The following is a 15646-nucleotide window of genomic DNA, read 5'->3' on the forward strand; positions in this document are numbered from 1 at the left end:
ATGCAGAAGCAAACACCTATTCAATTTGTCAGCAATCTGAGCAGGATATTCACATTTAAACCATTCATATCTAGTTGAGTGGGATCCATCCCCTTCCTTCAAGGGTTTACACAGATAAAAAAAAGGCTTTGCTGCTTTTTGTATTCTTCATAAGAGAGATTTTGTAATCTGCCTTAGCTTGCCTAACCTCCTTTATGACATGATTGCTGACTAGTTTACATCTGCTGTAAGCATCTGTATCACCTGATGACTTATGTGTACCTCATGCATTTTCCTTCTATGCCACACATCTCATCAGTTCACATGACATTCATTTAGGACTATGCCTTGAACAGTATCTCTTAGTTGATATACAAAGCCTAGTAGCTTCTATAATTGCTGCCCTGAATGGTTCCTTAGAATTTATTGTTAGTTACTTCATAAAATGGTCTCACTGCATAGAATTTAAAAACCTGTCTGAAACCACTGTAATTAGCTTTATAAAAACAAAAGCTTTTCCATTTGCTCTTGACAGTATGCATACCTTTAAACCCCACATTAATACAGTCATCACTGCCATGCAGTGGGGTTTAATTTGCTGATTCTTAATACATGAAGGGGTCACTGCTGATAATCAGATCAAGAGTATTGGTTTCTCTTGTGCCACCAATGCTGGTGTAGAAAACAGTTATCCAATAAAACTAGAAGTGTCTTGCTATTGTGTGAGTGACCAAAGCACAAGTTCCATTCAATACCTAGAAAGTTAAAATCCCCCATTATAAGGCATTCTGGTTTATTGGCCCACTATTTTTCAGTACAGGCACCACCATATAACATGGTACTTCTACAACACAGTTTCGCTCTAACAGGATTGATAAATTGCAGCAATCCTCACAACACTGTACTTATATAACACTGTTAGAGAATTGCAGCAAACTTCGCATAACAGTATTTTTAAGCTTTTTTGCGGGGGAAGCCCTGCTATTATGTTGAATGTAATTTTTCAACATTTTCATTCTTTTTTATGAATCCCCAATGTTGATACACTAGTGACTATGCGAAAAAATTAAAAAAAAATAAATAAAATTGGGAAATCCATGTTCTGTGCTATTGAACTTGTATTTGTTTGAGCCCATAAAAAATTGGAACTTCGAAGCAGGCAGTTCATGATTTTTAAGGTTATTTTAGTTTTGATTGTTTATAAAATTTTTCAACGTAGTATTACTAAAATTTGTTCTTTACAACCATATTGGAATAATTTTTGTTGTGAATTAAATTCCATCCCTAAATTATGCCTAAGGAAAATAAAAAAAAATAAAAAAACCTGCTCAAAAGACATTTTTCAATTGTGGACTGTATCGCTTAAACAAGAAAATGGGTCAACATTAAATGCATTTTGGAAAAATGTATGGCCAGAGCCAGTTCATTCAGGAAATACAGTTGAATGCAGAAAATGGAATCTGTGCAATAGAACTTGCCAAGTTGGTAGGAGGGAAAGGTTTTGATGACATGACTACTGAAGATGTTCAAGAATTACTGGTAGAAAAAGAGGCTGGTGAAGTGTATTTGACAGAAATGGCATCAGAGGCAAATCAAATCAATTCAGAGGCTGATAGCACAGATGAAAATTCCAAATTTTACACTAAAAAGCATATGGGAAGGCATACACTTAGCCAAGCAATTAGAATCTTTTTTTGAATGAAGATCTTTCGATTTAAAGGATTATAAACTTCAAACATGCTTAGTTCCACACCAAGAAATTTACAAAGATCTATCAAGCAAAAGCAAACAAACCCATATTACTGATTTTTTAAAAAGAGCAGAAAATACACAAAATCTAGATGCAGCAAAAGTTCAGAAGATGAAGATATTCTGCAACAGAGAAAATATTTTAATTTGATTATGCTTAGCAGTGATGAAAAGGAAGAAAATTAAACAAATGTACTTTATCTGATATACGTGTCACAGTTTTTAAGACTGTTTGTTCACTTATTACTATTTTTAATAAAAATTAAGTTTCCAATAGTCATAAAATTCGTTTTTTTAGCTTTTGGAGCATAACCCACTTCCCCTTTTTTGTACTGGTTCTTAGTCCCGTATAAAATGGTTTCACACTACACAAGGTTTTATAGGAACTTAACTATCATGTTATAAGAGGGTTACCTGTATAATTATTCATTATACTTGTCATTATTAGTATTATTATTACTAGCCATATATACACCAGACAAAAAAAAATTCCCGAGTTACCCTGAGAGAGAGAGAGACACACACAGGTATTGATACTTAGTAGGCTTCATAGAACTAGTTAAAGTGCTATGCTTAAGTGTTTTATTATATATCCATATTAAAAATTAGCAAAACAATCGGCATGGTACTTAGAATACTACAGAAAAGAATATCCTTACATAAAACAAGAATAACAAAGGTCATTACACATTTGTTTATTTCACAGATGTAATATTAAAGGTTTATACTTCAAATTATGGGTACACCTACAGAGGAAGTGGCTTCTTTTGCTTGAATCAGTCCCTAATTTGGATACGCTAGCAACGTAGTGACAAGGTGTATCCATAATCTGGAGTTCAGCCTATTAAAGTATCATACTGTATTTGTTAACAGGAGGGACTGCTTCTACAGAGATGGGATACACTTAAATAGAAATGGTGCAAGAATATTTGCTGATGCTACTGAGGCAGTGTTAGGTGGGTCGGAAAACTGGTGAGGGAATACACAGACTAATAGATTAACAGTAGCCGCTAGCAGAGGTGAAAGCAATTCTTGCATTGCTTCTATTGGAAAGAGCAGCAGCCTGAAAAACAAGGTGCTAGGAATTTCAAGGGCTGCTAGGAGTCATCACAGAACAAGTAAATACATGAGCTGTTAGGGTAAGTGACCAGACAGCTCAGATTATGCGGGACAGTCCCGGATTTAAGTTGTTTGCCCAGAATTGCAAACTGTCCCGGAAATTGTCCTGGATTGCACATTTAGCCTCCAAAAGAAAGTGGGTTTTTTTGACGAGATATCATATTTAAAAAAATATGATGATTTAAAAATAAAAGAATGGAATGACAAAAGAATGGCAACAGATGAGATGGGTCAATATATTTAAACATTTGGACACAAGGGACATACCATGCAGGCATTTGAAAGAGTAATTGGATTTGCATTGTTTGACAGGAACCAATGGTGCAACGGAGAGTTTTTCGGTAGTAAATATGATGTGGTTGTGAGAAAAAAACACAACTGACCATAGAAATGCTGAAAGCAATACTACAAGTGGAATTTTTCTAATCCTTGAAAAAGAATTTTACAAAGAAATAGCAAATAATGAAGAATTAAGAAAAATATTTAATTTCTATTATTTTTATAGTTAAAGTATTTATTATTTCACAGAAACAACTATATAATATAGGTATTTCTGTGAAATAAAACAAATCTATGAAGAATAAAACACATATAGGCTATATTTTTTTTTTTTTTTTTTAAGAAGTGTGATTCCATGTAATTTTGAAGATGGTCCCTGCTTGACCATCTTCAATTTTGTTTAAACAGGTTTCCAAAGAAGCTGTGCAAAAATTCAGTTCAAAATATAGTATGCTTGAAGTACTAGCACTTTTTTGTGGAGGTCACTTGTGTTATGCAGAATAAATCGCAAAATATTTTCAAACTTTTAAGCGTTACTGTTGCACAAAGGTGAGAGATAGTGCTCTGAAACTTTGTATACATAGTTAACTTTTGGCAGAGAATGCAAAACTTTTGGTGTCCAGACCTTCATTTTTTACAATGTGGTCTAAAACGGGCACCAAAAATTTGTCGCGACAAATTTAAGCAAGACTTTTGAAAGTCATAACTTTGAAATAAGAATTGTTGGTACCTTCTTCTTTGAGCATTCCATTTAGCATCTGCATGAATTCAGCCTAACTAAATATGAGCTCTTATACTTGTTTTCTGGTGGAGATATTTTCCTTTAAAGATACCCAAAATTTGACCTATCTTAAGGGGCAAATATGTTAATGTGGGAGACTTTCAATTCTCTCATGTTTGCCACTACTGGAAAGAGCAGGATTTAAGCAACAAGAATCACGGTTTTTCAATTTTGTGTCTTAAGGCCTAAAAATAGACTTACACATTTTATATTTTCCACATAATATTTGCATACATATTTGATGGTGAAGTTTCATATCAATAAGGACAAATATTGCATTTACAAGAGTTGAAATTTTCTGCAATTACTCTGCCCTTTGGTTTAAGGAGAAAGGTTATATTGCCAATGCACAAAAAAAAAAATTTGTATTTTTTACAATGGGGATGCAAATGGCAAGAAAAGAAATTGCATGGGTTTCTTTAGTGCAAGTTTCCAATTCTTTATTTCTGAATAAAGGCCACTGAAAAGTGGCCTTTATTCAGAATTCCAATCATAAAGATGTTCTATTAGTTTCTAAGCTTGAAAGAAGTTATAACTGCAGTAAAATTTATTTAAAACACAATACAATTTGAAATAAGCTAGCAAAGTGTGAAGATATTGAATCACTGCTTTGTAATGAACTGGAATTTTTCATTGATGGTTGATATTACTACTTCAGGCAAGCTATATTGTCACCCCACTGTTGTTATTTGGAGCTGGAAGATTGGCAATAATTTGTTGTTCAGGAATCCAGCAGACATCTTGTCTAGCAGGCCAGTGAAATGAGTGAGCTGCTCCATGAGGATGCACGAAATTTACCAATACATCATGTTCTTAAAATTAAATTTCGCAAATATTTCCAATCCACCAATTATTGTTATAAATACAGGCTATGTATTGGCCAGGTTGTAAATTAACAATTGGCACATATTGAATTTTTTTGGTTTCACTAGTCTGATCTACATGAGCTGCAAATGATGGTGCATCATCCATCTGCAAACACAAATCTGTCTTGCATCAATAGGTATGAAGTGACAATTTTCTCTTGTTCTAGCAATAATATGACAACTTTTTTCTTAAAATGGCCTTACTTGCTCAATTTCCTCTTTAGAAACAAAAGAGAATTTTATTCCAGTCACATGCTTGTCACAAAATTCAAACATGTTTCTTGGTGTCAGGATTTGGTTTTCAATTGGGCGTTGGAGACTTGCATGTGCTGCCAATTGTTTTATTGTTCCACCAATGCCATCACATGGTGACTTGCCATGACTAGTGCCAAAAATTCCATTCAGTACTGACATAAAAATCCTTTTGATGACACAAGTTAATAAAATTCTTGTATTGAGCTGCAGAACCAACACTGAAATAGTAAATGTGCCCGATTTCTGTCAAAACTCTTCAAATATTCAATTAAGTTGGTTAGCAAAACATACACTGCAATTGTCATGTCGAAGGCAGTCACTGATTATGCAGAAACTTATATTCTAAAGTTCAGCATCCTTGTAATAAATGACAAATGGATGCAATGTAGCCTGGCTATTCTCCCAGTGGAACCCTTGAACAGCATCTTGCATAACAAATGAATAATTTTCTGCAAAATCCATCAAGATGACCAATTTTCCTGTCATTAGGCTTTCCTTTGTTGACTTAAAATGGTAGCTTTGATGTTTAGCAGTGTAGTTTGATGTTTAGCAGTCTTTGTACTCAACTCTTCAATAAAATCTTCTTTTGTTAATTGCTTTGTGTCCAGTGAATCTCTGTCAGTACGCATCCATTGCTTGAATTCAATAATATCTTCTGATTCATTGTTTTCAAAAATATTCTCTAGAAACTTTTTTAATTCATCTATTCCTGGATATTTTTCATACCAATGAAGCATACAATCTTTTGACTCCAAATCAGACTGTTTTACTGATTAGAACCTTGTATCACATTCATCAGGACTTGCTAAGAGCATTAACTTGACATTTTGATGGATTGTGCATACACATATAGAATGTGTTCCTGGTGCACCAACTGAGACACCACTTGGGTTGAATTTTACAAAATTGAGAAAATCCAATGTCAGATCCATTTCTATCTTGATAAGTTATAAACATTTCCTTCAGGTTGCTGAGTAGTAGTCACTTTTGCATTTGCATTTTTATTCCATCTGCATTTCTAATGGAAACTCTTTCCAGTCTATGTCCGACTAAATTCATCATCTTCAAGAAAATTCCATCACCTTTTGCTTTACTTGCTCAGAAACCTTTTTTCCAGGTATAGCCATGGTTCCTTTTTCTGCTTTAAGTTTTCTAGCTTTCTTGACCATTCCTTCTGAGACACTAAATTTTTCCATTGTTTTCTTTATGGACCAACTAACTGAAGCTAGAAAATTTAATATTTGAAGTATTTCTGAATGACTTGATACTATCAACTTTATTTTCAATTCTTTCAGCAGCTCATTGTAATTGAAGCAATTTCCACACTGATGACTTACACTTGGCTCTATGTCATTTGGATCCAAGCCCCAATAGATGCAATTTTACTGGCAATTACATCTTGTACTTGACTTTCCTTCCTTTTGGCATAGCCTTATGAGTCTCTCTTAACCATTCACTGAAATTTCAGAGGAGAAATACCAATAGCCATCGAACTTGTGTTCAAGCTTTCATTCACATGCATTTTGTCATCATGGTCTGATCCAGATGAAGTTGATGTTCGTGTTGCTGCTTTTCGGCATGATGGGCACAGCTTCTGGCCTGGTTTCATGTCTACCTTTGTTAAGTCTTTCAGGTAGTCTGCCATTGACAAATCAAGTGGTTGTAAACTTTTTCACCATATGATTTTTCTTCTGGAAAGGATTACAACAGGAACACTGCAAAAATTCAAATTTTGTCAAAAGCAAAGCTTCATGATATAGACAAATTGTGTCTTCTTAATAAATGTTTAAATCAAAATGTTGACCTATCAGCTGTTCTTCAAATTCAAAAATTCTTTAAATAATTTTCACCCAGTTTTGCATGTATAGGATAGCACATGACATTTAGAATTACCCATATGACTGATGGTGCGCCAACCAGGCTAGCCGGGTGGGTAAAGTGCCTGCCTGGCATCCCAAAGGTCGCGGGTTCGAATCGTGCCTCGGGCTTGGATCAGAGTACTGCAAAAATCTTGGGAAGTGCATTATGGCCACAGAAGCCGATGCGCCAACAACCAACTAAAAAACAATAACTGATGGTGCAGGAATCCAGCTTATCTCCAGAAAAATCTTCTGATTCCATGGCTTTCATTCTGACTAATAAGTGAATGTTTCTGCAAGCAATGAAAACTTAATTTTATCACAGTCAAACTATAAAAAATAGAGGAATAAAATAAACAAACTGTTCATCATGAAGATAAAACACGTTAATAACAGTATGGTTCAAATATCAGCTATTTATATATTTTTTGTTATGATTCTAGAATATTCCAGAATGTTCAGTTTTTTTTTTTTTTTTTGGAATTCAAGAATATTCCAGAATACTAGAATATATACTCTATTTATAGATTATTCTATAAATAGATTATTCTATAAACATTAGGCAGAATTAAGGAAGTGTTCTGCAACAATAAAGATCTCACAAAATAACAATATGGAACATAAAAACTACTTGATGTTTAGGCTTAATTTTAAGGCCTTAAGTGCAAAGACACAAAACAGATAAACCATGATCCTTGCAGCAGAAACTCTGCTCTTTCCAATGGTGGCAAAAACTAGAGAACTGAAGGTGTCCCACATGAATATATTTCCCCTTTAAGATGAGTCAAATTTGACTTTCAAATTTTGAGTCAATTTTTGAAAGAAAATATCTCAGCCAGAAAACAAGTATAAGAGCTGATATTTAGTTAGGCTGAATTCACACAGATGTTAAGTGGAATGTTCAAAGGTTTTTATTTCAAAGTTATGACTTCAAAAGTCTTGCTTAAATTTGTCACAACAAATTTTTGGCGCCAGTTTTAGACCGCACTGTAAAAAATGAAGGTCTGGACACCAAAAGTTTTGCATTGTCTGCCAAAAGTTAACTATGTATACCAAGTTTCAGAGCACTATCTCTCACCTTTGTGCAACAGTAACACTTAACACTAGAAAATGTTTTGAGATTTATTCCACATAATACAAGTGACCTCCACAAAAAAGGTGCTAGTACCTCAAGCATACTATATTTTGAACTGAAATTTTGCACAACTTCATTTGAAACCTGTTTAAACATCCACACCAAGTTAACAAAATTGAAGGTGGTCAAGCAGGGACCCCTAGGCCACTTGACATGGAATGACCCATATTTCATTTTATGTTTAGTTCAAAAAAGTATGTGCATTTAATGTATATTTTGCATGTGAATATTTTTTTGAATTAAAAAAAAATTTTTTTAAATGTGTATACTGTTTTTAGGTTGGTGGGGTGTAAAATCTATGTCCCACATTGGAATACTAAGGATCTGGTTATTTTATGTTAGGGTAACTAAGAGTAAGAACAGGTGCATGTGTTATGGTAACTAAAAGTAAGAACAAGTGCATGTATACTTGCATGTACACTAATGCCAGGAGTTTAGCAAATATATTTTAGGTGCTGGTCAAAACAGTAAAGGCAGATTGTTATTTGTTATTTGGTTTTTAGGGGCATTAGCAACTAAGGTCATATTGCTCCGTGAATATGCAGTGGTCATTCCCTGACCTTTCCGCATCCTCCGTATTTGGTGGTGACGGGCTCAAACCCCGGTCTAATCAAGAAGCGTGTGCTGCGCACTGCTGCTCCTTCCCACCTGGCTACGGAGGTGCCGTAAAGGCAGATATTGTTTAGATATAAGGAATGCAGAATTGGAATTTGGGCAGTACAATGTGTACAGAAAGGATAGACAATAGGAATGGAGGAAGTATTATGCTATTAGTTATGTAAGACTAAATGCAGCTGGGCATAATATTTTTAAGAGTTATAATTATCTATATAATATAGGTGTAAAAACACTACAGACAACTCTTTAAGGGAAAAAAAATACAAGGTAGTGTAAAGGGCATCATTTCAACTATATCTCATATTGTGCTCAACCTTCAAAATGAATTACCATGTAGTGCACTACCTCAAATAAGTAACACTTCACAATTCAAGGTAGTGCAATACGTGGTAACTCGTGAAGTTTGAGCACAATATGAAATATAGTTGAAATGATGCCTTTTACACCACTAACCAGGGTTCGAGCCTTGACCACCAAATACGGAGGATGCGAAAAGGTCAGGGAATGACCACCGCATATCCCTAGAGCAATATGGCCTTAGTTGCTAATGCTCCTAAAAAAAACTAAAAAAAAAACAAATAACACTATTATCATAGTTTTTTCCTTTAACAGTTGTGTGTGGTGTTTTTACACCTATATTATATAGTTATTAGTTAAGAAACAAAACCTAAGGAAGTTCATCTAACTAACATGGGTGGACAGTGCAATGTTCAGTCAGTTTGGTGTGACATAAGCAATGAGAACGCAAAATTGAGAGTAAAAGCATGTTATAGGCCTAATGACAGAGAAATAGTAGGCCAGCACATCAGATTGTCTTATAATGCGAGATTAACTTCCCAGATACTGAATGGAACTTGTAGATTGGTCACTCTTACACTAGCCAGCCTTGTGGAATTATTGGATGATTGTTTTCTACAGCAGCATGTTCGAGAGGCAACCAGAGCAACTAATACTCTTGATCTGATTATAAGCAGTGATTCTTCATGCATTAAGAATCTTCAGATAAAGCAACTACTATGTGGCAGTGATCACAGGGTGCTGATGTGGGATTTACTCGAAAGGTGTAACTACCATGACACTTCCGTAGACAGGTGAGCAGGAACAGCAGTGCGTAGCACACACCTCTTGATTAGACCGGGGTTCGAGCCCATGACCACTAAATACGGAGGATGCGGAAAGGTCAGTGAATTACCACCACACATCCTCCGAGCAATATGGCCTTAGTTGTTAATGCTCCTAAAAAATAAAATAACAGTAACTACCATGAGAGGTAAAGAGACTGGTGCTTTCATAAAGGTGACTACAGTAGTCTCATCCAGTTTTAAAATTCTATACAGTGGGACCCACTGATGTTACCTACAGCAAGTTCTAAATGGGAAGCATTCAAATCTTAATCTTGGAAGCTACTACACTTTTCATACCAACTAAGAAATATTGTTCAGGGTTTAGGCCTATATGGAGGTCAGATGAACTAATAAGACTCATGGAGAAAAGAAAAATGCATGGGATGCATATAAATTATCAGGTGACACAGAAGCCTATGGCAGATATAAGCTGGTCTGTAATCAAGTCACAAAGGAGGATAGGCAGATAAGAAATAATTGGCGAAAGATGCAAAGAAAAACAGCGAAGAGATCTATACTTATGTAAACTCTAGAAGGAAGAGAATGAATCATTAGTCCACTTGATATCGATGGTTCGACTGCTAATAATCCTACTCAGGTAGCTGACAAACTGAACGAATATTTTGTATCTACATTCACATGAGGAGATATTCAGGGAGGGGAATGCCAAAAGTTTATCAAACTCTGAAAAGGAGCTAAATGATTTTGTATTAACTGAGAGCAAAGTGGAGGAGAAACTGTTGAAGTTAAAAATAAGAAAAGAACCTCTGGTGGATGCATTCTATCCAGTTATATTAAAGGGGGCAGCAAAGGAAGTAAGTAAACTCAGTCATAATTTGGAGAGCTGCATTGGACTCATGAACTGGAAATGTGACCCTAATTCATAAAGGGGGTCAAAGGGTGACATGAGTAATTAAAGACGTGTTAGTTTAATTTATGTTCCAGGGAAATTAATGGAGGCACTTTTTAACGTAGTACTGCAGGATCAGCTAGACAAGACTGCAATTATAGTTCAGACAGTATGGGTTTGTTAAGGGAGAAGTCTTGTCTGACCAATTTGATTGGATAATATGAGTGGTCACAAATTAACAGGATGCAAAAAATAATTCTGATATCACATACTTTGGATTTCAGGAGAGTTTGTTACTGTTGCACATGTAAGATTATTGTACAAATTGGAGCAGTGCAGCATTAAGGGAAAATTGTTGCTAGGGGTAAAGGGATGGTTGAGTGGGAGAAGACAGAATGGTATCAATGGAAGTTTTTCTTTGTGGACTAATGTTATTAGTGGAGTCACTCAGGGTTCAGTGTTTGGCCCAATGTCGTTTTCTGTATTTATTAATGATACTGATTAAGGTATAACAGGCTTAAAGTCCAGGTTTGTAGACAATACAAAGGTTGGCAGGGTTGTTAACAACAGTATGCTACTGCAACAGGATCTAGGGAAGTTGAGCAGATGGGCTGAGAAGTGCAACTGATGTTTAACATTGACAAATGCAAAGAAATGCATGTGGGTAGAAGTAAACCCAGAGAAATGTACCAACTATGTGGTATTACACTAAGGGTAGTGCAGAATGAAAAAGTGAAGTCAGATATGAAGTTTTCTGAGCAGTGCAGACAGTGTGCAAGAATAGCTCATGGTGGCTTGCTATGATACACAGGAATTTTTCTAGCAAGGATAAGGAGGCAATTATCTCCTTGTACAAGGCAATGGTCAGGCCACATCTTGATTACTGCATAGAGGTCTGGAGGCCTCATTTTAGGAAGGTTGTAGAGCTGCTGGAACAAGTACAGAGAAGGGCAACAAGATTAGTGAATAGAATATAGGCTTAAGTTCTGCAAATCGCAGCGTCTGGAGACTAGGCACCTGCAAAGTGATCTGATTGAGGTGTACAAGGCATACATGATTGTACCTTGTACAATCACTTGAGGGGGTATTTGTTATTTGGTTTTTAGGAGCATTAGCAACTAAGGCCATATTGCTCCGGTGATATGCGGTGGTCATTCTCTGACCTTTCCGCATCCTCCGTATTTGGTGGTCACTGGCTCGAACCCCGGTCTAATCAAGAAGCAGGTGCTACGCACTGCTGCTCCTGCCCACCTGGCTACGGAGGCGCCATGAGGGGGTATAAATTCGAACTAAGGAAAGACAGTTGCAGAATAGGTGTGTGGATATTTGCCTTTAACCAGCAGGTGCTGGAACAAATTTCCAACTGCCATTGTAGAGGTTGACAGCTTGAATAAATTAAAGGCAGAACTAAAACATTGAGTGAATGGATGGGTGAAATAGGAAGGGTTTTTTTTTTTTTTCTGATGCTGTATAAGCTTGCTTTCTTGCATCATATGCATCTACTAATGCTAATAAAAAACAAATGTAACTCTCAAAGACACTATACTGAACCAAACAAATGCACTCAGTTTGCATAACATGCTGTTTTTTAAATATTTAAATTTGTTTTTTTATCATTATTCGGTGTTTTTATAATTCGTGTTTCATTCTGCTAAAATATGCATTTTGATCTGATTTTCTAATTTTTTGTATTTTAAAAATGGTAGCCCTATTCACTCAATCTTAGGAGTTTAACTAAACAATTCATGACATATTCATATAGAAATGTGTCAGAACTGCACATTTTGTAAAGAACTGCGCGAAAATTAATTGAATTGAATTAATAATTATTCATGAATTATTTCAACATCTTTCAATTGCTGACAACTGATGAATAGTATTTGACACTAAATGCGTACGTAGACAATTACAACATGCATATTTAACCTGAGGGGAAAAAAAAAGAAACAAAAAGAAACGGAGCAAATCATAACTAGAAAACAAAATACCCTTCACAAGTAAGGTATAAAACTATATGCTCCGAATGCCACAGTATTTAAGGTCAATTACCTCTCCTGAATGAATACGTAGATGGAAAAGCATTCGATCTTTCCTTGAAAAAGTTGCTGAACATCCATCGTAATGACACAGAAATGCCATGGGACTAATTACACCAACATAAGTTACACAACCCTATATGGTAAACAGATTACTTACAACTCCAAAATACATTATAAAACTCCGCAGCCACGAAATATGAACAACCAATTCATACTTGTTGCGCCCATATGACACTACTAAGCATTGATATCGCAGTGGTGTTAAACCAGAATGCACATAAATAATACAACGAAGAAGGGCTGATTTTTTCCAACAGTTTCTCCATCAAATACCCTAAGCGATTGTAAAATTGTTACTAGTGAAACATCACCTTTATTCATTTGGTCACAAGCGCAATCTGACACGTGCCAACATCCCTGGTCTCGCACGTGGCTCATGCGAACATACTATCCCAGAATGGGATAAAAAAATAAATAAATAAAAACAAAGGGAGAGACAACATTTTTTGGAGATTTTTTTAGAGTCTTATACTAATTCGTTAAATACAGACAACTATCAAAATACAAATTCGTCACTTCACATCGAACATGGCATTAACGTTAAAATTAATTTGTGAGAGGGCGCCACTAGGTAAAAGTCTGATTTGTTGCATCGTGAAGATACCAATTCTATTCGATTTACACCCTTCGATTTACACCATTCTGCCTCAGGCCAATCACTTCGAGCAGATCTAAAGCTACGAATAAGTCAGCGGTAACATAACAACCCTCATAACTCACTTCTTGGTGCATATACTGAGCCCACTCAAGATGAAAGATATTTTTTTTGCAGATTTGGATGCAATTATTATGTTTCAGGTTTCGATTCATCTTTGTAGTGTTTGGTGTTTCCGCAGACACTGAGAACAAAACATTGATTTCTTTCTCCATGTACACCGCAATGCGGCATCATAGAGTTGGAAAAAAGATACAACGATAATTAACTTCTGATCTATAATCAACAAAAGCTGTTGTTCTTGTAGTAGGGTTTTGGGAGCGACAAAGGCATATTGCTCCAATTATCTTGTCTAAAAGTAGCGTGTAATTATAGGTTGATTTTCTGTTTCCTAAGCGAAAAACCCGAGTTGCTGGGAATTCAAACCACGTTACACTCGCCTGAGACCGACTAACTCAGCCACGTTGTGAAAAATGACCATAGAAATTTACTCATCATCGACTGGACACAAACTCAGGTCTTTTACACCTGGTGTGGGGAGAACGGCGATCCTAGTAATTGTGCTACCCACGAAGGTTAACCAAAGCACTCTCAAATGGGAACTAAGGGGGAAATAGCACTACATGATGATTAAAGCGCTGAACGATTTCCAGGAAAACCACTTTATCCCTTATTTCGCTCAGAAAATGCTAAGATAATTTTGGAAATAAACTTGGTTAATAACAACAGTGTTAGTAAATATTATTATTATTATTGTTGCCCTTATATTATTTCAACCTGATTGGGGGATTCCACGCCGTGACGGATGTTGCTATCAAGTACACAGGGTGGTTGTAATGTCTGGTGTCTGTTCGTCGAGAAACTTTCGGACTATCGTACAGGTGTTCAGGATTGTGACTTTCTGGAGTTATTGTAGGCGTTCTGTGGGAGACCTATTGCTGCTAGGCTGCAATGTAGGGTCTTTGGCACCATACCGGTGGTTGACACGATAATTGGGATGGTCGTTACTTCTTGCATATGCCACAGCTCCTTGACCTCATGTCTCAGGTCTGTGTACTTTCTACTTTTTTCCTCACGTGTTTCTGGACATTGACAGGGTTGGGCACCGCTATGTCAATCAGATAGGTAGTTTTTCCACCTTGTCCGAAAGGGTTATGTCCGGTTTGTTGTGCGGGATTGTCCTATCCGTCATTATGGGGCGGTCCAAGTACAGCTTGTGGGTTTGGGTCTCTAGTACTACCTGGAGTTCGTACTTGTAGAACGGTACATTTTCATCTAATCTTGTTGCCCTTCGCTTTACTCGATCCAGCAGCTCTGCATTCTTCTTAAAATGAGACCTCCAGACCTGTACACAATACTCAAGGTATGGCCTCATCATTGCTTTATACAAGGGAATAATCACCTCCTTATCCTTGTTAGAAACATTCCTGTATATCATTGACAAGAGACCATAGCTACTCTTGCAGTCCGTCTGCACTGCTCAGACTACATTAGCATTAGTAGAGGCATATGATGCAAGAAAGCAAGCTTATGCAGCATCAGCCAAGAAAAAAAAAAAACAGTTCCACTTTACCCCTTCGAAATACCTGTCCAGCTGAGCCTTAAATTTATTTAGGCTATCAAATTCCACAACAACGGATGGAAGTCTGTTCCACCAACAAACTACCCGCTGGATAAAGGCAAATTTCCTCAATCTGAATTTATGCCCTCTCAGGTGATTATTCTGAACAAGAGTAAGAATCCCATCGGCACTGAGCATGCCCAAACCATTCCAGGCTTTACACACCTTTATCAGATCACTTCGCCGGTGCCTTGTCTCCAGATACTGTAATTTGCAAAACTTAAGCCTTTCTTCGTAAGAGCAACCCTTTCTTCCATTCACTATTCTTGTTGCCCTTCGGTGTACTCGTTCCAGCAGCTCTACATCCTTCTTGAAATGAGGCCTCCAGACCTGTATACAGTACTCAAGGTGTGGCCTGACCATTGCCTTATAAAAGGCAATAATCACCTTCTTATCCCTGCTAGAAAAATTCCTGTGTATCTTTGACAAGACACCATGTGCTACACTTGCAGCTCGTCTGCATTGCTCAGAGAACCTCATATCTATCTGCACAATTACCCTCAGGTCCTTTTCATTCTCTACCACTATCAATGTAATACCACACAGTTGATACGTTACTCTGCCGGTTACTGCTCCCCATATGTAGTACTTTACATTTGTCAATGTTAAACTTCATTTGCCACCTCTCAGCCCGTGTGCTCAACTTTATTAGATCCT

At 36.5% G+C, this 15646-nt stretch overlaps 1 protein-coding gene across 1 annotated transcript in view; it reads right to left on the reverse strand.

The window, feature by feature from the left end:
• The window catches only part of LOC150082033 (transcription factor IIIA-like), a 159145-nt gene extending 146110 nt beyond the window's left edge, over positions 1 to 13035 (reverse strand). Inside the window, exon 1 of the mRNA XM_090379927.1 lies at positions 12664 to 13035. Coding sequence (XP_090236053.1) covers positions 12664 to 12753 — 90 coding nt within the window. The 5' untranslated portion in view covers positions 12754 to 13035. The remainder of the gene's footprint in view (positions 1 to 12663) is intronic.
• Between the last annotated feature and the right edge of the window lie 2611 nt (positions 13036 to 15646).

The sequence above is a fragment of the Mastigoproctus giganteus genome, chromosome 8, assembly GCF_048544385.1.
Source record: "Mastigoproctus giganteus isolate SK-2022 chromosome 8, ASM4854438v1, whole genome shotgun sequence".
In the NCBI taxonomy this organism is placed as follows: domain Eukaryota; kingdom Metazoa; phylum Arthropoda; class Arachnida; order Uropygi; family Thelyphonidae; genus Mastigoproctus; species Mastigoproctus giganteus.